The sequence below is a fragment of the Leptinotarsa decemlineata genome, unplaced genomic scaffold (assembly GCF_025532065.1).
Source record: "Leptinotarsa decemlineata unplaced genomic scaffold, Ldec_3_MD MMD2_tig00026361_RagTag_RagTag, whole genome shotgun sequence".
In the NCBI taxonomy this organism is placed as follows: Eukaryota; Metazoa; Arthropoda; class Insecta; order Coleoptera; family Chrysomelidae; genus Leptinotarsa; species Leptinotarsa decemlineata.
This window is the reverse complement of record NW_027412704.1, coordinates 3405440-3430709: the sequence shown is the minus strand read 5'-3', so window position 1 is coordinate 3430709 and position 25270 is coordinate 3405440. Positions and strand designations below refer to the sequence as shown.

The 25270-nt window shown below is 35.6% G+C and overlaps 1 protein-coding gene across 1 annotated transcript; it reads right to left on the bottom strand.

Moving 5' to 3' along the window:
• Positions 1 to 1766: 1766 nt before the first annotated feature.
• Positions 1767 to 24348, bottom strand: LOC111502869 (phenoloxidase 1). Its single transcript, XM_023157032.2, has 11 exons — positions 24218 to 24348; positions 20396 to 20519; positions 19433 to 19625; positions 17094 to 17317; positions 13376 to 13578; positions 9989 to 10241; positions 7675 to 7839; positions 7491 to 7619; positions 6654 to 6978; positions 4258 to 4490; positions 1767 to 2042 (listed from the first exon to the last, which is right to left on the bottom strand). The coding sequence occupies exons 2-11, from the start codon at positions 20504 to 20506 to the stop codon at positions 1827 to 1829; spliced, it is 2052 nt and encodes a 683-aa protein (XP_023012800.2). The 5' UTR covers positions 20507 to 20519; positions 24218 to 24348; the 3' UTR covers positions 1767 to 1826.
• Between the last annotated feature and the right edge of the window lie 922 nt (positions 24349 to 25270).

Here is a 25270-nt window from a genome sequence, read left to right as displayed (position 1 = left end):
TATACTATTATAGAAATATTGAATTTATATATTTTATTATGAAAACAAGAGAGTTGTACAAAAAAACTTTGTATGTAAGTTTTATTTTGTTCGTGAAATTTTTTCACTTACAAAATAAAACTTACCTTCAACACTCATATCATAAATAGCTATTTCCTATTCAGCCATGGAAATTCAAAACCTGAAATATATACCCCTAAACGAGCAACTCAATTCATGTAGGTCTCCACTATTGAATTTATAGATTTAACAACCCCTATAATATTCAGTGTCGAATTCTATAGTTGGAACCCTGGTTCGAACAACTACCTGCCCTTCTAACTCACCTTAATACTCCCGATATATCCCAGTTTTCATATTTCACATTTTAGTTTCATACTTGACAATGGATTCAACCCGAAACCGGTCGTATAAATAAAATTAACTAAAGGAAATTAGACAAAAGTGATTTTATTATTTCGTCAGAGTGATATAGTATAGAGTATTTTAGATATTTACTTAAGAAAAATGACACCAACGTTGAAATTATTTCTGCTGGATGCGATGATGATGGAAGTAAATAGTATTACTCTCAAGGTAACGAACTGAGTTATTCCGTGTTCTCAGAGATATACAAAATTTACAGTTTTATCGTAAAATGTTAAACCAACTGGTACGTACTCGATAAGTATAGGGTCGTCCATAATAAATTAATTCGAAGGATTTTTTCTGCAGTGTAATTCAATGTTTATATGAAAGTAGTTGTTTAGAGAGGGCCTTTTTTCAGTTTGTGTCCGAAAGTTACTTCTTTGCATGAACTACATAACTTTATGAAGATTTTATAACGAAATTAGTTGCTTTTTTTCTTCTTTGGAAGATTCCCATATTTTTTTGTGTGAAGATAACTTAGAAAGTCAAAACCCTTCTTTATCAACAAAATTTCATTTTCTGAGTCTTCTTTTGAATTTTTAGTCGTGACATTGATAGATCGTTTTTTACCTTCTCTATTTGACTTTTTTATGGAATCCTGGAGTGAGAATTGAAGGTAAAAACTAGTACCTCATATTTATTTCCACTGAACAATAACGAATATACTTGTTTCTCTCAAACTGTTGTGATTTAATTTATGAAATTATATTTCAAATTATGAAATATTATTTTTCTTCAAGAAAATACTGTTCGGAAAACCAGCAACATTTCCAACCTCAGTTCGATGTCTTCATCGCGAGACCGAGCATTCAAAGTTTTTTGTTTATGGTTTTTTTATGACTTGCAAAGAAATAAGATTTAGTGTGTTTTGGATGATTTTGAAGTTGAATCGCAACCGTTTTGAAAACGATATAATCAGTTCGTTCGCTATCTCCTCGATATACCGCTATTTATCCCTTTTGTGAATGTTGTGTCAACGAGTATATGCATCAACAGTTAAGTTAGCTGGAAACCTTTCAAAGGAGCTCCTGAGAAAACCCATTGCAGCTTATACAAGAGGAAAACTCCAACTATCAGGTAACTTTGATGCTCTCGTATCGAAATTAATTAGAATTAAAATTACAGTCCACTGATAACGCCATTCATGTACTTTCGCTACATCATTTGTATTTTTAACTTCAATCTTATTTCTTTCGAAAATCATTACCTATAGCTTTACCGACGAAGGAATCAGTAAAATAATATTGTAACGCAGCAAAAAATTGCCACCAGATCATTTCAACTGTTTTATACTATTAATTTGAAGAATTACAGTACACAGTAACAAATAAAGACTTTACTACAGAAAAAAAACTAAAATTGCTTCATTCATATATTATTTCAAAACTTTCATCATCATACATTTATGTCTTCATTGTTTATGTTGGTTTTGGTCTGAATACTCTGTTGGTGAACTTGACAACGACGTCTTGCACCCTCATGTTGGGGGTTAGGAATTGTTGAAGGGTATCAACCCCATTACGTGGTTGGCGATCAAAGGGGTATCCCATGGGGCGACGATCTGGGTACAGTTTATCTTTGATACCGCAGAAGCTATAACCCTGGTTGCAGTTTCCTTCTACGGTTTGTTCCACCTGAAAAATAAAGTAATTTCTTGATCATATTCGGGGCATGATATCAAGTTGATCATTTGTTTTCAATTAAGTGAACAATCAAAGTGAATACTGCAGAAATCTTTGTCGAATAACAATCAACAGAGAACAACGTGAGTAGTGATGATGAACCTTGTTTTATCGAAACACATCCTTGCAATTGACAGAAAATACAAATCAACTTCAATGTTTTGCAACTAGACTAAGTTCCTCAGGAAAAAGGCTCAATACAGTTGGATATGTATGGATAATAAATATACAATTGTACCATCGATAATCATCTGAACTGCCAAACTAAATGTTTTCGTTGGCTTCCGGGTTTTGCCTCCAAACGTTCCAACTGGTACTGAGAAATTTGATGCGGGTTTTCAATAGATAGAGGCATTCAAAAGGAAGGTATGTATAAATTAAAAGGGTTTGGCTGTCTACTACTCCGTATTGATACAAAACACACAAACTAAAAGGAGAAGCCCTCCCAAAACAGCTACTTTCATATAAATATTGAATTGCACGAAAGAAACATTTTTTTTGGGACAAATACTGCTATATGAATACTGATTGAGTTCTTTTCCCTACTCTGTTTGTATTCCAAACATTCGATATGGAATTGAATCAGATATCATTCACAGGATTTCGACACAATATACTGAATAAAAAGTAAAAATTTCAGTTACATGGAACACTGATATTCAAACTGGTAGACATCGATGTTTCGCCGTAAGACACTTGCCTTATTACTCTACAGTACCAATCTGAATAATATTATAGAAGAAACACACTGTGACTGGTTTTTCAAAAAAAGAGGAGACACAAAATTGTATATCAGGATATGCCTTCTGCAAGAAGGCCGGTTCTTCATGGAGAAGGTTTACCAGTTCCAACACCCCCGGCAAATTGGGAGGAAGATTTGGAAATATATGATGGCCAAGCAGGTTGCCATGATGTGCCAGAAAAAAACGGTCCTTATTTTCCCTTGAATGAAGGAAGAACATCCCACTTAATCGAACAACCTGAATTGAATGACCTAGTTCGGGACCTATACTTTTCCAAAGATAATAATGATCTATTAGGGTCTAAATTACAATAATGGAATTTACTAGCCCCTAAAACCAAAGTTACAATATTTAGGAACCGTAACCATGAGATATCCTCGTTTTTTACTATGCAGGATGAAATGTGTGTTTTTGTACATCCAAATAGTGTAATGGCAAAATTAGGATTTGCACATAACCCAGACAAATGGCGTTTATTTATAGATTCGTCTAAAACAAGTTCAAATGCTGTTCTTCCCAATATTTCTCTTGCCCATGCAGTTGATATGAAGCAAACACACGAAAGTATGTCACTTATTCTAAATGCAATAAGTTATAATACGTATAAGTGGCAAATATGTGGTGACCTAAAAGTCACAGGACTATTACTAGGTCTTCAGGGCTGATTCACAAAGTTTCGCTGTTTTTTTTGCCTTTGGAACCATAGGGCAACACAGAGTCATTATCAAGTTAAAGAATGGCCTCCGAGAGATAAATATATTCCAGGTCAAGGTAAAGTTAAGAATAAACCTCTTGTTAATCCCAAAACGTTTTGTTAAACTGAGGTTAATGAAAAATTTTTTAAAAGCATTAGACAAAGAAGGTAATGCGTTTAAATATCTTCAACACGTTTTTTCAAAATTAAGTGATGCAAAGCTCAAGGAAGGTATATTTGTTGGACCACAAATTAGAAAACTACTTTTCTTTCTTTCGAAAGAATTGTTTTGGAGTTTTTAGGAAACAAGAAAGTAGAAAATTACGAAACACTTGTAGAAGAACTAATTGAAAGCTACTGCACAATGTCGCATGTCTCTCAAAATCCATTTCTTGCAGATATACTGACAATGGAGGAACGTTACCAAGGCATATGGGATGCAGCAATGATGGGGGATTATTGTTATGAGAGAAAACGATGAAACATATGAACGAAAGTCAACAGCAAAATGGTTATACACAAAAGACTCCATTTGAATGTTTTTTCAAGTGTATTGTAAATAAAATCTGTTATTCTCAAAATATATTGTTTTCTTCTTGTTTTGATCCCTATAATATGTGAAAATTTTTGTATAAAATGAAAATAGCTATAACCGTTATAATATTAATCGCAATTTTTCTTTCTTATTTGTTGGCTAGTGATTATTTGATGCGGATTTTATGTAACTCACCTTATCATCAGCGTAATCCGAAATCATAACAAACAACTGGGACTGCATGCCTTCGGGGGTTCCCATGGGAGTCAGGAGATGATGCGGCCATCCGCATCCACAGAAGTTGTATTTGTCAAGTTCTTGCCCCCCTGTGGGTCTGTCGGTATCGACATCCCTGAACGTTCGGCTGAAGGGGATGGTGAGAGAGGAATCCTTCGAAGAACGAACTATTGTATTTTTTCCCTGCTTCACTGAAAGATAGCAGATTTTCAGTATGAAGACAATTGGATGAAGAAAAATTAATTCTGTATAAAAGTTTGGATTACTGATCGTCTTTGGTTCAATTTAGGAAATGATAGTCGAGGTGAATTAAATGAAACATAATCAGATTCTTCACAATTGGAGTAGAAATTTTTCATAAGTAATCGTTTTTTTTTCGATTCAAAAATATCGAGTTGTAATTTCAAAAAGAAATCTCAGAAAAAATCAAAAATTAGTTGAGAAAAGGCGATGGTACTTCTCCTTACGAACACGTTATCTGTGGTATTGATAGAAAATTGAATCCAGAAATAAAAAGGATGAATGTGGCCCGCGAAGGCTCTGTATTCGATCGGTTACCAGAGATAACAACCTGCTGAGGGAGGAGAGAGGACTGGATCCTCCGGAAGAAGGAAATATTAAGAGTAGAAAGTTGTTGGTTCACGGATGGATCAAAAAACCTTCAAGGTCCGGTGCAGGTGTTTTCAGTTGCAGATCCAGGAGAGAGATATCAACTCGACTAGGGACCCAGGCGACTGTATTTCAAGCGGAAATGTATGCTATTAAATTGTATGCGGAAATATTGGTAGAATTCAACCTCATACACGAGTATATTGAAATATTCTCCTCGGACAGACAAGTGGCGTTGAAAGCTCTTGGCTCCATCCGAGCAACGTCTAAAATGGTAGAAAATTGCCAAAAACGACCCTCCTCGATAGAAAGACTAAACAAATTGTCTCTGGTCTGGATTCTTGGCCGAACTGACCTGGAAAACAATGAGGCTGCTGACTCCATTGCAAAGGAGGGTGTTGTAAGCAGCTTCATCGGACCGGAACCTATTATTAGCATTGCTTTAGGTTTTGGCAAAGAAACATTTAACACCTGGATGGCAAGAAGATTTATGAACTTTTGGCAGAATCTTCCAGGATAAACTCACTTCAAGGCGTTTATTCACCCTTCGATGCTTGATAACATATAGTTGTTGGACTACAATACGGATGAACTACGATGCCTAATAGGCACACAAGTTACTGTCGTTGAATCATCATATGAAGAGACTCGGCCTGTCGGAAGACAGTGTGTGTCGTATAATAACTGCCATTATGATAGTTAACGAAAACTATCATTCTATTCATAAAGATCGGGGTCGATCACCCGGTTTTTCGGTATCAATAATTGTCCAACAGATTAAGCGTTGAATTCGATTTATGGCTGGTGATATTTGGCGGCATCACGAATATTATGTCTCGTTCAAAGTAGACTGAACAAACGTATTCTGTTGATAATTTATAACACTAGGAACGCATTTCAGCATTTCAGCTTCGTGGACAGGAAGTTCGGCCATATCTGAATAGGTGGGTTCGGAAATTTATTTAAAATAAAAGACTGACCAATGACTTCAATGAAAAGAAGATATAGATCTTGAGTGGGAAGGATTATGGAGTACTATAGTTTTTCTACGACTGACGTAGAAAGGAATGTACAATATATTTGTGTGAGATCATGACTTTAGATGATAAACTCATTCAGTCAATCAATCAGAACTCAATTAAACGATTTAAAAATTGGTGACAAGATTTCCTACAAATTATTTTATTGGGGTTCATTTTGGATGAAAGTTTTTGCTAAATCGTCGAAATAAATAAGAAGAACGTTTTTGTATAACGAAGTTATGGTTTTCACCTCTGTTCAACTCATAAAATTTTTGAAATTATATTCGTATTTTTCTCTTGATTTTGCCGGTAGCAAATTATTCATCGCTATATTTGATTGCTCGGTAATGTCTGGTGGAGTAGCACAAATTGTTTGATCGTTAACACTCATTTTGAATTTTTACGAGATACTGAATGACAGCTTATAATTGAAACAAATGAAAATATAAATTTCCTTTCTATTTTACAGAGAATTTGGAAAGAAAATGCATTGATTTTGGTTCTTGGGCAATTGAAGGTCAGGTATTCATGAGATCATACTTATCAGAGTTTTAGCAACTTTCGACCATAAACATTGTTTTGTTTGTTGAATTCATAATTTTCTACGTTTCTATATCGCAGAAAATAACACTACTGTGAAATTTTCATTTGGATCCACGACAGATTGAATTAACATTCAAACTGAGATGTGAGTGTTTTTCATACTGAATGAAAAAAACTTACAGTTCACCATGAACTTATCCATCTCGATGAACATATGCTTCTGATCCCTGAACAACCATGGGTTGCCCCTCTCGTCGAACTTGGGTGCAAGGAATATTCTGCAAGTGCCTTGTCTCACCCCATTGCTGGTATTGTTCACAGTGATTCTGTAGCTGAAATCTGCATGATTGAGATGTGTGAATCTGACTAAAATGGATCCACGTGGTTGAAAGTCCATTCCTCTAGACAGGTCCACATCGGATTGTTGCCAGAACGTCTGGATGATGTTGGGCTGGCTTCCACTTTCGATAGCAAGTTGTTCCACAGAGATTCCAGGGAAATTCAGCTGAAATGTTTCACGAAATTCCATAAACAAACTGATATGAATGTGATTTTGAAGCATTTGATCAAAGTATGAGTTTTCAAATTCCCTGTTTGTTCAGGAAAACATATTCTGATCAAACTCAGCACTATTGCTGACTTCTTCATTATTGAAGATATGAGTTTGGTTATAGTAGAGAACCAGTGGTGTTTTTTTTCTCTGTTTCTTTGAAGCAACATTTCTTAAGTGCTTTCATCAAATGATAACCTCTCATGAATTAATATTCTTTTTCTAGCATATATAGGAAATATGAAATTGCTTCAATGATACACAGTGTAGACTCAAATCATAACTATAAACCAGTTTTTTTCTGCATTGATTCAGGAACAACATCAGATAACACAAGAGCTGACACTGGCTTCCGACAAAAGAGAAATAAAACAGTGAGAACAAGTTTAAAGATTCAAGATAAATGGACAAATCATAAACTTTCTTGATTTGAAAGTATAGTTCCCTTTCGTTCTACTTTATTTTACCTGTTGCACGGTGTATCTGGGCAAGGTGGACTTGAATCTCTGGAAAATATCGTCAATGTACGCGTGCCATGTGTAGAATGTAGGATCACGCATATCTGTGGCAGGATCCCCCATAATTCCTACGGGTTCCTGCAACAAAAATAACATTCAAACACAGGTTTTCAGCAGGTCATTGTCAACTCACAAGATGTCTGTTGTCTGGATCATGAACGTACGAAATGAAGACGTGCCCCATGTTGTGAAGGTCTCCGTAGAAAGCTTTGTTTGGAGAAAGAATAGTAGCTTCCACTATATTTCCTAAGACGTCAATTCCTTCGAATTCCGTGAGTTCTATGTCTTGCCCCTTATCCTTGAAAATAATTTACGTTGAAACGGAAATAGTTACTGTAATTGACAGCGATGAACTGTCAAATTGTGGAAAGTGAAGTTTTGAATGATATCAGGGAAACCACAACTATGTCATACACTTTTTCAATCCGAAAAATGTCCCAATCTTTATGGCATTGATGGAATAACTCATAAGGAGTTTTAATCTCACCTCTCCCATAGAAGTTGACTAGTTAAAATGCCTACTTCATTATCAACTGCAGCTAGTATAAATAATGGAGTCCCTCAGGGGTCTATTCTTGGTCTCATTATCTTTATTTTGAATATAAATCATCTGACATCGTTGAACGTTATTCACAGATGACACCACAATATTATGGCACAGCAAAACTACCTCAGTTTTTCACAAGGTTATATTTTCATACATCAGGATTATTAAGGACTGTTGCGATGCCAATCTTTCATCTTTGAATATCAACAAGACTAATTTAATGTATTTTCGAAGTTCTATTGATAACTTCCCAACAACTATCAATGAATGTGTTATCGAGAATGAATTAGGCAGCAAATTCCTGGGTATTATCATAGATAACGACTTATGATTTGAAGATCACATCAGAATACTCAATAAAAAACTTTCTCCGGGTTGTAATGCGGAAAGAATATCTTCTGGAGAATTTGGATCTTCTGCAGCTACTATTCACTAGTAGACTCACACTTAACATATGACATTCCCTTCTGGGGAGTATGTTGTAGAACCCATATGAAATCTGTTCTTGTACTTCCAAATGAAACAACACTCCTGTAGGCATATATTTACCATAAATAATATTTTGACAGTTTGTACCATTTTCATATTAGTAACGGCTTGTTCAATAAATAAGTATAAAGATGAATTTCCTTTGGTCTCCTCTAACTATTCCACTTGTCTGACTGACGATTTCAGACTGCCTATACCTACCCCGACATTTATGAAAGCCCAGTAGATACCATTTTGAGGTTTTGTGTGTTTCTTTTCTTGATTTTTATATTCCTATGCCTGATTACCACATTTAACACACGTGGACGTTTTCTTTATTGTGGTAAACATCTGTTTTTAGCCTATTTTCATATGTATATGTGTGTGTATATGTATATGTGTTTTTATAGGTCTCAAATCAGATACACTCAGTACATGCTTGCATATATATTTATGTTATTCTCACACGTTTTGTCAATAAGATCTATTCTTTCGACAATAAAGCCTGTTAATCATTATTGTTATTATTATTTGATTACTTTTACTCAACATAAATGTGAGGGTTCAAATAATACCTCCAATCTATGCCCCATTCATTCGAGTCTAATACTTTTCAAGAAACAAATAAATCACTACTCATTTTTGCATAATACTAAACAGACACGAAAGATAGCCGAGAATTGGAGGAATTCATATGATTTATTTCAGACCATTGGTTCATGAGAACCAGTGTATGGTTTATTGATTCATCGATATCACCACCATCAACAAAAAAATGGTATATGATGGAATCGGCCGATACTTGATGAAAATCCATAACTAACGTATTCCAAAAACACTTTATTGTGAGATTTTCACTAAATTGTTTTACAAAAACGTTTTTGTAAAACAATTTAGTGAAAATCTCACAATAAAGTATTTTTGGAATACGTTAAAAAAAAGGGTATCGCCAGCAAACATTGTCGTTGAGGCTTGAGGAACATTTTCTGTTGAATCATTGATGTGAAGCAGGGACGGCAATGGTCGCAGAAAGGAACCTTGGGAGAATTCTGTGTTACATTACCCCATGTCCAGGAAAAGCATGTTTTATCATTACTCTAATTCAGGAGAACTTTTCATTCTCTATTCCATGAATAAATGGAATACCATTCCAGAGGTGTTTTTCTATACCATAATGACAAAAATTAAGTGGTAGATCTATGTTGTGTAGAGGATAATATAATCTGGATGTTGCAAAATGGTGTTAGTCTTTCATGGTCTATTTCTTCTAGAAGTTTTAACAAAGTCCTCAGTTAAATATTCAATTTATATGAATTACAATCAAATTAGCAGTATATGAATAGAATTAGGTCTAGACTTTGGACTTGAGAACCATTCTGTGAACATAGAACTCGGTCCAAAATTGTATGTGTTCCTCAGCGATAATACTCACATTTTTAACAATACCAGTATTGATGGCATTAAATATCCTATCCCTCCACCGTTCCATATCGTCGATATCAACAACTATTTGATCCGCTTCTCTCCTCAAGTTACTGAGTTTCTGATTGGCTACACGAGCTGGCCAAGTTCTGCTTGCCACCAAGCTATCCAATTTTGAGAAATACGCTTCGGGAATTTCCGCCCGGAAGTCTATGAATCGTTCAACTCGTTTGAGTTTGTGGCAGAGACGCTCGAAATTATATCTGTAAAACAAAGCAACGTTTGACAGGAAACAGATATGAATCATATGTGAATTGTAGTGTCTTCTGGAATGGTATTGGACTGAATGACCATGAATGGCTACAATTATTTTAGAAGTGACGGATGTTGGTCTAGCGTGAAGAATTACGAGGGTGATTTGAGGAGTTTTTGACCTCAACATGATGATAGCAGACTACTACCAGTACTCTTGGTACTGGTCTCAAGTCAATTGATGAAACTACCGTGTAGTAAAACGCCTCTTGAATTAAATTGTGGAAATTAATCATCATCAATTATCATCTACGTGGTTGGGTGGAAAAATAGCGCTTTGCTAAACTTCGCCAAAAAATATGCAAACCAGAAACATTCAATGACTTGAGACCTATTAATATTTTACCGTCACTCTCAAATGTATTCGAAAAAGCAGTTTATGAACAAACGTATACCTTAGTCAATAATAACCGTATTCTCCATATCACGCAGTCAGGCTTTAGACAAAATTATGGTACCACAAGTACTCTTTTTAATATTACCGATGGTATTATACATTCATATGATAAAAATGAAGTAACTCTGTTAGTTTCACTTGATTATAAGAAAGCATTTGATACAATGAACCATGCTTTACTATGTGCAAAACTTTGTTATTACGGATTCGATGAGAAAAGTCAATCTTTTTTCAAATCTTTCCTCAGTAATAAAACACAGCGTGTTCTCATCAATAATAACTCATTATCAGAACTGAACGTAATACATGGGGCACCTCAGGGATATATACTTGCACCTCTCCTATTTATTATTTACACTTCTGATTTTTCCAAAATACTGAAGAATTTTCAAATGCATACCTATGCTGATGATACCAATCTGATTTTTTCCGCGAAAATTGATGAATTTTTATCCGCTGAACACTTTTTGAATAATGATAAAGATAACCTATTGAAAATATCAAGAAATCACTGTTTGAACATCCACCCAAATAAATCATCATGGTGATAAGAGGGACAGGAGTAGGGCCATAGATAATTCCTCAATTTTTATCAATAATCACAAATTGGAATATAGCGATAAAATAAAATGCTTGGGGTTGACATTAGATCGAAATTTGAGATTCACTAGCCATATTAACTCTCTGATTCCGAGAGCATATGGTTTACTAAAACATCTATACCCACACAGACACTACTTGACTAAACATTTGAAAATTCAACTATGTGATACACTCATTTTATCAATTTTCAACTACGGTAATAGTATCTATGACCCATGCCTTGATCAAGAAACTTCTTCCAGGATCCAAAAAGTTCAGAATTCCTATGTCCGACGGATTGAAATCACTATCTTTTTCTGCGTTTAAAAATAAAACGAAAGCAATCCTTTTCGGTAAACAATGAATCGGCATGAATTGAGTCAAATTGAATCAAATTAAACCTAAATTAATTATGTAATGCATTCTACATGATGTTTATTTTTTCAAATTAATTTACCTACATATACTTTTGTCATGTGTGAAATAAATTTCTAAATAGAGTTCAGAGTCAGGAAGTGAATGATAAACATTTTGAACATTTATTGCTAGAGGGAGCTTTGAAAACATGTTTTCTTGGATAATTGTTGATAGAAACCAGATGTCAATTCCGTACTTTCATGAAAGGGTATCAGATCAAATTACTGTGAAAGATTTCTCTGTGTTCTGCTGTTTCATCATTTTTCAAACAGACATCGTAGTTCATCCCTACTGTAGTCCAACAACTGTTTGTTTTTGGCAGAGCTGGTCCAATGAATCTGCCTGCAGCACCCTCCTTTGCAAGGGATTCAGCAGCCAGGCCGATATGGCTAAGAATCCAGACCAGAGACAATTCTATCAGTCTTTGTATCCAAAAAAGTCGTTTTTGGCAAGTCGTCAATTTTCATTGACTTGTGTATGAGGTTGAATTCTGCCAGGCTCTCCGCACACAATTCAATAGCATAGATTTCCGCTTGAAATATAGCCACATAGGTCCCTAGGCAGGTTGATTTCTCTGTCCAGGGTCTGCAACTGGAAACATCTGCTCCGGAGCCTGATAGTATTTTGATCCATTTGTGAACCAACAACTATCTGCTCTTAATATTTCCTTCTCCCAGAGAATCCAGTCCTCTCTACTCGGAAACAGGTAATTTGTAGTTTGTAGATTGATTTGTGCAGTTGACAATGTGCACAAGTCTATACGCAGTCCATCTAGCCTCACTCTTCAGAAAATTGTGGAGGGGAGGTAGATTTAGAAGGTTCTCTATGGCAACTGACGGTGTGTTACTGATGACACCACAGATAGCCAGACAAGCCTGCTTCAAAATGATAAAATGATGCAAAATTGAAGGCTAGTCCACTAAAACAAAGTTTCACTTACAGCCATCAAATTGACTTTGAGAGGTCATTATTCTGAATCATATGTGACCAGAGCCTAATTATTCACCATTCTCATAATTCACCTGTTCTACAAAATTTCAACGCTTCAATTTGATACTATAACTATAACAGTAACTTGACCCTAACTTCACTGAGACAACTCAGAAGATATGTGAATCAAATTAAACTCACCATTTCAATAAACAAGTACAAGAGACCGAAAAGGTACACTTCACTGATCCACATAACCTCACGATAATAAGAAAACAATCTTTCAATTGAAACTCTACCCTGAATATCAATATTCCAGAAATATCATTATCCTAATCAATACTAACAAGATACTTTTAATCAGAATAAAAAAATTACCCCGAATACTTGCAATTTCATCAAAATCGGAAAGAATGCGCAATGTACAGTAAATGCCTCTAGCCGTGCCAAATCAGTCGAGTGACTCGGATGCTGGCCCTGCGGTCTCATTCCAAGGCATGATAGATTTTAACAATGAATTCCTTCTGTTGAAAAATACGGTTTTAGTCATTTACGTACTTTGTCCATATATTCGAACATTGGGTCATTATTAATTGTACTTGCAAACAAATGTTGGTTTTGTCATATCATGATATTCGCATCAGTAAGTTGAGCGATTTTAAATGCATCCGCAGTGAGAGATGAATGAAAAAATTTGATAGATCATAAAATAGTAACCACTATTTCGTGATTGAGAAATGATCACTGGTGTCAACTAACCTTGCGACAATTTGTTGGTGCATGTAGAAAAACAGTTCTCCCCGTCTGTTCTTGTTAACAATTTCGATGGGGCCGTTGAAGGGGTAGATCAAGTGCCAGTGCCAATGATGAAGATTGACTCCTATGTCTTCTCTAAAATAGGCGATGCGGTGTTCAGGGTCCAAGTCGGAGGCTGTATAATCTTTAGGGATTTCAATTGGGTCCTGAAATGGAGAGTGAAATGGATCTGAAGTGGAAAATGAAAGACTTTCATATGAATGTTTTGACAATAGCATTGTATATAGTTGAGGTGGAAGTAAGTAGCTTTGGGTGGGGTCCGGCTACTGTGGGAAAATTTTAACGAAGTCCAGAAAAAAACAACTGATAATAATTAGGTGCTACCTATGTATTATTTTGGTTTCAAGTCAAATAAAACACAAGAACTAAAATTAATGCGAGAAACTACATCGACGGTCTTGAGCGAGTTTTTTATAGTTTGGTTATCGACAGGAACAGCAAATTCAAGTATGTCTTCTAGGTGGGCGTCCGTTAATCTTGAACAATTTCAAAAAATGTATTTTTGAGCCAAACATACTGACTAAATTTATAGCTAGTTTCTTGCAATTTTCATGTTTGGCCCAAAATTCTTCAATGGATACCGTTTTATACATTTGCAAAGACAAATCTTCTTGCAAATCAATTATCTCGATTTGAAGTGATGCCTTTGACAAATTCAACAATTTGGCAGCCATATCGGTCCATTCTGCCGCCACATCAACTAATTCGCTCGAACACACACAGGCTAGATAGGAAAGTAATCAAACCATATCAGTTGTAGGTACCTACTTGTAAAATAAGTTAACTAGGCAACTTATTGAAGTGAAATAAGTACTAAGTTGAATTATATGTGACTCAAAAATATTATTTTAATTGATAAAGGTATAGTATACCTCATCTATGTATTAATTTATACTTGGTATACAACATATTACAATATTTGTCGGTCCGTGGTTCGACCTTTCGCGTTCCGTTTGCGGACCGCGGTCCGCCTGTTGCTCACCGTTGAACTAAAAAGTAAACATATGATGTGTCACATTACCGATATTGGTGACCTGAAAAGTCGCCAAAAATTTGTAAACGTAACAAAACCTACTCAGTGCTAGGCCTCGCAATACTAGGACTGAAGCAGGGGTCCTTTCTTCCTCTATTGAGCTAGGCTATTGAATCACATTTCCCACAATGTAGGCTTCAGGGATTTACGTGGTGAGTGTCTTGTCTCTGTTGATGTCTTCGTCAATGCAGGCGAACCATATGTGTATTCTCCTATTCGTCTTTCGGCCTGTTGATTTTTTCTTCCATTTTTTGCATTATGAGCTCGTTGATTTTTACCAATTCCTTTCACTCGACTGTTGAAAGTTTGTCCTTGGCCTCGGACTTCTTCAGTTTCACGGTAATTTTTGTGGAAAATTTTTCATCTCACCTTTGGCATTTTTGTTTTCTTCAATTCCTTTTTTATTTTCATTTTCTTCTGTTCCAGTTGATTCCACAGTAATGTCTCCCACTGTTTTTTTTCATTATTTGTTATTGCTGTCGTTGTTTCAAGGATACCTTTTGGTTCTCTTTTCTTTTCTTTCCGTATTCTCTCTCTTTCTCTATGATCCTTCAAGGATTGAGCATGGTTGTAACATTTGGCTAGTTCCGCAACTGTCGAAGTCATCAGGCCGTAGGTGCCACCGGGTCCTAAAATTCTTAGTCCAGCCGCTTCCTTGGCTAAAGAGTTGGCAACGCAATTACCTTTACTTCTTTCGTGCCCTTTAACCCACCCCAGGATAATGTTTTGATCTATCGAGGCTTTGACTAAATCTTGGTGGCAATCTAGTACTAGCTCTGAGGTAACACGTTGTCTGTTCAAGGCTAATAGAGCTTATCTGCTGTCGGTACAGATTGTTATGTTTTTGCCAGAAACTCCTTTCCTGGTTATTTCTTTTGTGACTGTTGAGATACCAGCCAGTTCTTTTTGGACCACGCTGGTATTTTTCTCATTCCCCACTTGATCTTTAGGCTTGGTGATCTGGAGTACACTCCACATCCTGAGCCTTCTTTGGTTTTTGAGCCGTCTCTAGATATGCGTATTGCATTTGTAGCATCTTACTCTGTGTTCTGTTTTATTTGTATTTTGTAGGATTTAATAAATACGAACCTGGGTTCAATTGCATCACTGGTTGCCTGCAACAGAGGTTGCGCAGTAAGCGCTTCTCGCCAGTTGCGCAGCCTCAATTGACCCATTCCTACTTCGAGGTTTACACCAGCCATGCGCAATCGTACAGGTCCAGAGGGGTCAGACCCATAATTAATTCCATTGCCGCGGTTGGTGTTGTTCTCATGGCTCCTGTTATTTTTAAACAAGCCAGTCGCTGTATTTGATATAATTATGGATGGCCCTTGCTTGTAGTTTTGGTCCCCATGCAATGGCTCCGTACGTTAACATAGGCCTTATTATTACAGTGTAGATCCAGGTGACCGCATGAGGTAAAAGTCCCCATGCGCGTTCCACTGTCCTCCGACATTGCTCATAAGCCACATATACCCTTTTTGGTCTACTCTGTAGGTGAGAGTTCCCTGTTAGCTTCCTGTCGAGGATAGTACCAAGATATTTCACCTCTTCAGAGAAATTTAGTTTGCTTTGGAGATTTCGGGAGGTTTTAAGCCCGATAAACTTCTTTTCCTGGTGAAAAGGACCATCTCAGTCATCTTGGGATTGATCGACAGTGAGTGTTCCTTACACCAAGGTTCTATTATTTTGAGCCCATCCTGCGCTCTTTCGTACAGTGTGTTCACAAATTTGCCGGTCTGCAAGATAACTATGTCATCTGCATATTCAATTGTGTAGAATACATTTTCTTATTTTCCACTATATGACTAAAAGAACTCCATTATTTCTCCGTTTGCTATCATTCCGTCCTGATTTTTGCTCGATTATCTAGCATATGGTGTCTAATCTATCAGTGACTTCAAATAAAATGAAGAACCGATCACTTGATTCTTTCACCTCTCAGATCATCCCTATTTCAATATGGTTTCATTCATATTGTTTATAAAATCTACAACGACATCCATCATCGACTGAAACCAATTGAAATTAGCTGTCTTCATGAAAAAATAACAAACTTTACAAGATGAACCTACATAACTCCTACTTGGGTTGTGGTCAAAATATTTCTTCAAAAGCATTGTTGGGCAGAAACCAGTTTTTTTTTTTTTAAATGCACATGTGGATTTGAAACTGAAGTGTTACGTGGTATTTAGTGTAATAAAGAATATTTTTGTTACTATTATACAGTGATATATCAGCTACAATCTTTTTTTTTTTCAGAATACTACTTGTTCTTCCGTCAATAATTTTACCAACTATTCATACCATATCAATAGGAGAGTTCTTGACGAATAAATGAGTGATACGTCTGTTGAAATTGAAAAACTTCATTGATAATGAAACTCGAACACTGTACTCCAACTGAACTTCATAATTATCATACTTATTTCACCTGTTCATTCGACGCTTTCCTTGCTGTCGAACTACTCGGCGTTCGAACTTGCGCATATGTACTCACTCAATAACTTACATTCTCGCATGTGTACCTATTAGACGTTACGTCACGTTGTCTATTCTCTGGTTAAAAAAAATCTCGATTCAAACAACTAATACATCACTTTTCTCATTTTTCAACTATACACTTACCCTTGATAGTGTAGGAACGATGTTGGCTTCCTCTCTAGCTCTGGCAAATACTTTTCCGTCAATGTACTTGTCTGGAAATGAGTGGACAAAGGACGGCAAATCAATGTCCTGCGTATCAGGACGATGCAGCAAAGCAACGGATAGACAGTAGTTGAAAAGGTAAGGATTGACGCGGTCTCTGGTGTAAACTGCCACTGACAGGAGTTCGTCCACGTTTCGCATACCTGCACAAAATATTCATTGTGATTGAACATTATTATCATTCACAGGTACGAAGATATATTTTTTCAAAATGACTTCTGCCATCAGTGGAATTTTCTTTTCACCTTGAGTTCCTTAGGTGAAGATTCTGAAAAGGAGAACTGTGACAGCTCTTTTCGTGACGCTAGTTTCGTCATCTAATATTCAAGATGATTTTTATCTATGGGAAAAATGTACTATTCGAGTTTGACTTTATTCCAGTTACACTATTTTATGAGACTTCAACTGAATACAAAATCGTTAGGGCTTTCGAGGCCAATGTTTTCAGTGTCACTATTTTTATTCGGGTTCTAAAGTCGTTAATTTTTAAAATGTCTTCATGTTCATTATTATTTCCATTGCACACAATCAATAGCGTGAATTCCTGCTTGAAATACGGTCGCATAGGTCCTAGACAGGTTGATTCCTCTGTTTTGGGGCTGAGACTGAAAACATCTGCACCAGAACCGGTTGTGGATCCCTATCCCGTATCAGATGGTTGGGGCAATCAGTTTCGTGTTTTCAAACAGAATCCTGTGATTTCCTTCACTGAGTGCATATTTCGCCACAGTCGACTTGTCCTTTTGGATTAGTCAACAGTTTCTTCCATGCTTCTTCAGCCTTGTTCCCATGAATCTTTTGGTGGTTCCGAAGTATACCTTTTCACAAATGCATAGTATACAATACACTACTATTGCTGATAGTGGGCCTTTTTTGTCTTCAGCCAACCTGAGGCTTTATTGTATCTTCGGTGAGTTTGAAAACATTTTCAATGTTGTGCTTCACCGTTCCCGTTTTGAACCGTGGACCTCTTCAGTTTTATGGCCCTGGCGACCCCGTTCAGTAAGAGTAGAGGTGACTCTCCTCTCTTTTGACTAGGATGGTAGTTTGATAGTGCGTCCAGCTACCTATCTGTGTGCGTGGGTTTTAAGTCAAATTTGTGGAAAGTCTAGCGTCACATCGTTTGATTAATACATCTAGGAATGTTATCCGCTGGTCCTCTTCAGTCTACATGGTAAACTTGATGCTAAAGTGTTGGTCGTTCAAGTGGTTTAGGAAAAGACTTAGATTTCAGAGCGTTCCCTTCAAGTTTCCAGACGTGGAAGATTTCATCCACGTAACATAGCCGCAAGGTTTTTAAATCAGAGGCGTCAATTGCCTTCTCTTCAAAACGTCCCTTGAAAAAGTTGGCTATCACTTGGCTCAGTGAGCTTCTCATCGCCACATTACCTTATTGTTCAAAGAAGGTTTCCCTCCATTGAAAGAATCCTTCAGTAAAACATAGAGTCGGATGATATCACTTGGAAACAAGTAGGCTAGCTTTCTCAGAGAGCCTTCCAGTGGGACATTGGTAAACAAAGAAACATCGTAGGAATCACACGTTGAAAGGGTGAGACCTAGTTAGTCCTTAGCTCGCAGAAGTTCCTCAACTTCTGAGAGTTGTCGTTCGTATGGGGGCGATAGCTGATTATCGGAAAAATAGATTTTTTTCAGCTGGCCAGAATATCTGTCTGCTCCAGAGTCAAGTCCCTAATTTCACCAAAGAAGCCTGTTGAATCCGTGGCGTAGAATATAGGAGTTCGTCTTTTTCATGTGAGGCGAGCCAGCGAAACGTCAGGAAGATTTCAAAGGTCGACGACTTTCAAACTCAGATAAAAATAGTGTCACTTTCACGCAATACCTGGTTCGTTAAATGAAAATCTCGGAAAAATAAACGAATACTGCATTCTAATATCGATCTTCCGACTGTTGCATGCTTATTATTTCTCACGTCAGAAATGATTTTTCATATATCACGTTGTTTATAGCGGATGTTCCAAAAATAAACTAGATGAAAAATGTAATTTTCAGGTTATTATGAGAGTAGTTGTTTGGAGAGGTCTTTTTTATTCTTGTTATTTAATTTTCCTGTGAAAGTAGTTATTTCAAACGGAGTTCTTTTCCACTTTGTCCCAGAAAGACATTTTTGTGCTGCAAATCTTTGTTAAAACTTCATTAGCATTTGAAAATGGAGAAAGCCAAAACGATTTTTTCCAAAAATTAGGCACTCTCGAAATGCGGAACATTAAAAGTGGATACCAAATGACAGAGAAACTCACCCATGTATATCTCTATGAGTCGTCCAGCTATTCTAGCATGCTTAGGGATGAACAGAGAAAAGTTTTGATCGCGAGGAAGGTCCAGAATTTCTCCGAGTGACGGAATTGGGATGTCTCTCACAGGGACCTTTTTGGTAGCTTCTTCTCCGAATTTATTGACAATCTGAGTTCCAAGATTCTTGTATTGATCAGGCTGTGGAAGAATGTCGTATTGAGTTTTTTGTGTACAACCAAATATGTTATATTGTCATATCTGTTCATGATACAGGGTATTTCCTAACTGCGGTACGAAACTTCTAAGGGTGATTCATTAGGTCGTACGTCGAACTAATGAAATTCATCATGAATTGTTGGTGACTACCTGAATGGCACATTTCTTCAACAACATCAACAGGTGAATCTTACATGGACTTTTCACGAGATTATTTACCCATTTTTTCAGAAGAAGTGCCAAGACTTATGAGAGGCAATATGTAGTTAATGCACGACGGGACCCCAGCTCATTTGAGTGCTTTTGCTCATTAGCATCTCGATATCATCGGCCGTAATCGCTGGATTGGACGTGCAGAACCTCAAAATTGGCCAGCTCGTAGTCCTGATATGAATTCTCTAGATTTCTATTCATGGGGTCATCTGAAGGCTTTAGTGTATAAAACACAGATGTGAGTGACTTGAGGAATCGAATAATTGAAAAGGAAAACTCTAAGTTGGGTTAAATAAGCGCCTTCCTACTACAAATAACTTTAGCAAATTTCAATCAAATTGGTTTGAGGATATTCATGATATTTTATAGATACCGTTTTATCAAACTTCAAACATGTGAACTTCTTTTCTTAAAAGAATACAACGAATCACCCTCCGAAGTTTCTTACCGTAGCTAGGAAACATCCTGAATTTCCAAAAATGAGGCTATAAGCTTAGGTTTTTTCAATGGTAATAATGTAATCATGAATTTAGACTCACCAAATAAGACGGGGGTACATCAAAAACTGTATTATCTTTTCCCTTAGGCATGATAACAAGTTCTCTTGGACGTTCAAACAATTTGACGATGTTTGTCTTAGCTTCAGACATATTGGATGAAATTCTGAAATAGATAAGCTGATTGAGACGAAGTATTTTTTGAAGTGTCTGATATTTCTCAGAATGACTCCACAAGTAGTTTGAAGACGAGGTATTTTTTGAAGTGTCTGATATTTCACAGAAGGACTCCACAAGTAGTTTAAAGATAAAATGTTCAAATAAGTATGAATCCCACAGGCTTTCATTTTTGAAATACGATGTATTTTTCTGATATTTGTTCAAATTTGAATGATATTTGGATCCGAATTGTTGTATGGGTTTTTTTAATATGATAAAGTCAAATTTTACTTGTAGACATCCTTCTCTGTTTTGAAGAGACATGAATTTTTTGGGCATGTTCCTATTACATTTTATAGGTAGTGAAAAAATAATTTTCAAAATATCTCAATGAAAAATAATCGATGATTTTCAAAAAGTGAAACAATCCTATAAAATTTGTGTCTACACTGAAACTTCAAAAATCAAATGTACTACTCCTGGAATCAAAATTATTGTTTTCTCACTAATCGTATAAATTTTCTCAATAAAGGCCAAGTATCTGAACTGTCTCATTAACTTTGACAGTAAAATTGCAAAATTATCTCCAATATCAAAGAAGAAATGTTGGCGGTTTAATAAATATGACGCAGCATTCCAATTGTTACGTAGGATGAGAGAAAATTGTTTAAAAAAATATAAGAAAGAAAAAACTTCATTTTCAAATTGCGAGAAACTTTTATTAAAGAAAAATGGCAGCTGAAATTGACAGTGACCAAAAATATTTCTTTCAGTTGTTTGAGAAACAGTTTTCATTTTGTATCTATTTCTAATGAGAGAGAGACGTCCAGCCTCTCAGAAACAAGCACTGTTCCCAGACAACAGAACTGCAGCACTCTTTCTGACGTGCGTCTCACAAATCAATCAATCAGGTGTCATGTTCTGAAGACGTCAACTTTCTAGGTGAAACTCACGTCTAGAAAAGTTTTCCGTTTCTGGTTTTCTGGAACAGTGCTTGCGTTTACAGGCTGTTAATTAAGTATGTACCATAAATTCAACAGAAAATTCTTTAGGTAATTTCATGACGAAATGTTCACATAAACATGGGTCCGCAAATCCTTCGTTCTCAAGATACAAAAATAAAGATATAGAAAGATACAGAATACAGAAATAAAAAAAAAGTTATTCGTAAAGATCTTAAATATTCTTTACCTAATTTTGTTGTAATTGGGCAATGGTATTTATAACATTAAGGAGCTAATTTAGCCCGAACGTGATTCAATTTATTAATTCCAGTGGCGTCTCGAGCGGGATTTGAACGAATATTTTTGACTCAAAAAGGTACGCCATTGTGCCATATTTATCATTTCTTAGGGTAAAACAATTAGAAATACAACTTTTTGTATATTGCATATCCCTGGACCTCACAAAGTATAATATGGGGAATTGAATGTTTCTTTTTGAAATTATTATTTTTACAATCTTTCATTACTAATTATGTAACAATAACAACAAATATTAAATAACATTAACATCTAGACTAACGAATTGCACTAAATTAAGTGTTGGAAATGGCCTCCTTCAGCTTCAATACAACCGTCTAGCCGCCGCATCATTGAATTTCGCACTCTTCTGAAAATACCTGGCGTATTTTTCATTATTTCAGATGAATTAATGATTTTATTCCGCAAATCCTCTTTACTTTGAATAGCAGTTTTGAATACCAACGCTTTGATGTGTCCCCCAGTAAAAATAATCTGAGGGATTCATTTCGGGCGAGCGAGGTGGCCAGAGGTGTGGTCCTGCTCTCCTAATCCAGCAATTATGGTAATTTTAATCCAAAAACTGCCGTGCCACTACACTAAAGTGTGGTGGAGCCTCATCGTGCATGTACCACATACGGAATCTTTTCATGACTGGGATTTCTTCTAAAAGTCCAGGTGAAACAGATTCTAAAAACCTTCGGTATTTTTCTCCATTAAGTCTAGGTGGAAGGAAGTGAGGCCCAATGAGATGGTCACCGAAAATTCCAACCCAAATATTAAAAGAAAACTGTTCTTGGAAAATTATTTTCTATCAAGGCGTGTGGATTGTTTTCGGCCCCAATGTGATTGTTGTGGAAGTAAATAATTGAATTGCGAGAAAAACAAACTTCATCTGTAAACAATATTCGACTTGTGAAACCTGGATTTCTTCTTATTTTACCGCGTAGCCAATTAGAAAAAGCTAGTCTTACAGGCAAATATTTGGGCAATAGAGCTTGCACACGTTGCATGTGATAGGGATATAGCTGCTGGGCTCTTAAAATCTGCCACACTGTGACATGGGTAATATACAGTTCTTCAGCTATTTTTCGAGTATTGGTATGAGGATTTACTCCAATGTCATTTAAAACAGCTTCTTCAATTCGAACTGTTCGCACCGTTGCAGGCCTCCCAATGACAACTGCGATCTTTTAAAGCTGCCTGTATCAGAAAGTCGTGCTTAGAGACGTTCAAAAGTTCTTCTATTAGGCACTACACGGTGAGGAAATCTTTCATGGTAAATGCGTCTTGCAACATTCGAGTTTCCGTGAGCCATTCCAGAACAGAAATGCATATCTGCCATTTCACTGTTAGTAAATTGAACCATGTTTTACAAATGTTTTACATTTGATTTCCCATATTATTCCTTGTGAGGTCCAGGGATATGCAGTTAGGTCAACTTTTTTTCTTAAAAACTAAGCAAGATACGAAAAAAATTCAAGAGACAAAAAAGTTGTATTTCTAATTGTTCAATCCAAAAAAATGATGAAAATTGCACAAAAGTCAGTGGCGTACATTTTTAAGTCAAAAATATGTGTTCAAATCCCGCTCGAGACGCCACTGGACTCAATAACTTGAATCATGTTCGGGATAAATCAGCTCCTTAATGTTGTAAATTCGATTGCCAAATCACAACAAAATTAGGTAAAGGATATTTGAGATATTTACGAATAACTTTTTTTTATTTTTATTTTAACATCCTGTATCTTGAGAACGAAGGATTTGCGGACACATGTTTATATGAACATTTCGTTTTGAAATTACCTAAAAAATCATCTGTTGAATTCATGGTACATACTTAATCAACACCCTGTATTTACCCATTTCTCACAGAGTGCTGAGTAGATGAGAAATATGTTTAGAATAGTTTAGAATTGGAGTTATTGAATTAAGCATATATGCACGTCACTATGTGAAAATGATTTTCAATTATTTTCAGTGAATTTGGGAAAGAATGAATTTTGAGTTTGATGAATTTCGGTTGAACAAAAAAAATTCATGGAGGCACACATGATGTATATGAAGTCATAATCTGATACCACCAAATTTGAAGTGAAGAAAGATTCCTTTTCAAACAGAAAGACTCAACAGAACAAAACTGAACCACTTCACACATGACATATCATTGAATTTACTTCTTTTCCAAACGAAACAATATCATGTCCCAAATCATACATGTAATCTCTCTGATGAAGCAGTCAACCATGATTGATAAAAAAGCTTCACTGTATAATTTCTTTTGAGGCTAAGCCCCTCTGATGGTTGAGCAGAATAGCCTCAGCAAGACTCCACCATCAATGTAATTATCTATTTATCTCGCATTTGTTACTCATCCTCAAAAAGTCAAGTTGTTATACCAACAACCAACAACCAATTCTGAGTAGTCCCTCAATGTCTGATAGTAATATTGCAATTTCCTCACCTGTTGAATCTTTCTATATGAAGACACAAACCTGAACTGAACGATAATAATAAAAAATCAAACTTTTATTCATTTCTGAAATTTGCAAGGTGGTCAAAATGTTCACTGCAATCAGTTGTTTCTTGGGAATACCTTTGTCAATATTTGTTTTTGCTGTAGGATGTGGGTTTGATAACTGGAAAAAAAAATATTTTCTTTGGCGTGAGAAACTGATACATAAAAAACATCGAAATTCAGTGATTTTATCATATCCGCATTCAAAATGTATGAATTAGGCCCATTCCCGAAATTTTCAACAAAATAAATAATCAAAAAAGCTGATGCATTGAGCAGCAGTCTACAAGATGGAGTCCATGAGTGAATCTAGATAATAATAATAATAATATAAGTTTAATCATGACGTTTTATAATATATACATCGGAAATAATGAACAAACTTCTAAATAAAATGATAATAACCTTGAGAAATGAAACTTGTACCAAGGTGTCGTAAAAATAGATATATCTTTATAAATACAATCTCATATATATGCATATACGAAGTATGTGAATATATGTGAAATTAAAATAACAAATAAATACATAAATTCAAAATATGTGCTGAATCACAATATATGAATTGAATAAAATTCATTATATCATTGAAAAAAATTCGTCTTCATTATCCATTCTTCAATTTTATTTTTATATAAAAAAAAGATTTGAAATTTTTTATATAATGCAATATATTTCATATAATGCAGGTTAGGAAATATAAAAGGAATAAAATACATGTAATTTTTTGAGATATCGTTTTCTTAATTCATTTCTTGTATCATATTATATTGAATGTTTGATTTATTTTTATATGTGTGAATCGAAAGATTATGGAGATATAATCGACATACCTATAACCATTTTTGTACTAATTTTCAAAAGGTGTTCACTTGAGAAATCGTATATTTCATTATAGACTATTTTTAGAAAAGAGTTTTCGAATAACTTCAAGTTAAACATATTACCTACTGGTATGCCTACTTTTTAACGAATGAATTTACCTGAAAAGATTAGATA

Bases quoted from the DNA above. Each gene is read 5' to 3' on its own strand.
- LOC111502869 (XM_023157032.2), bottom strand. From the start codon at position 20,506: ATGTCTGAAGCTAAGACAAACATCGTCAAATTGTTTGAACGTCCAAGA. The intron at 17,318-19,432 runs GTGAGTTTCTCT...TATTTTGTGCAG, and splicing joins ACTCATAGAGATATACATGG to GTATGCGAAACGTGGACGAA. The intron at 10,242-13,375 runs GTTAGTTGACAC...TTTGTTTTACAG, and splicing joins CACCAACAAATTGTCGCAAG to ATATAATTTCGAGCGTCTCT.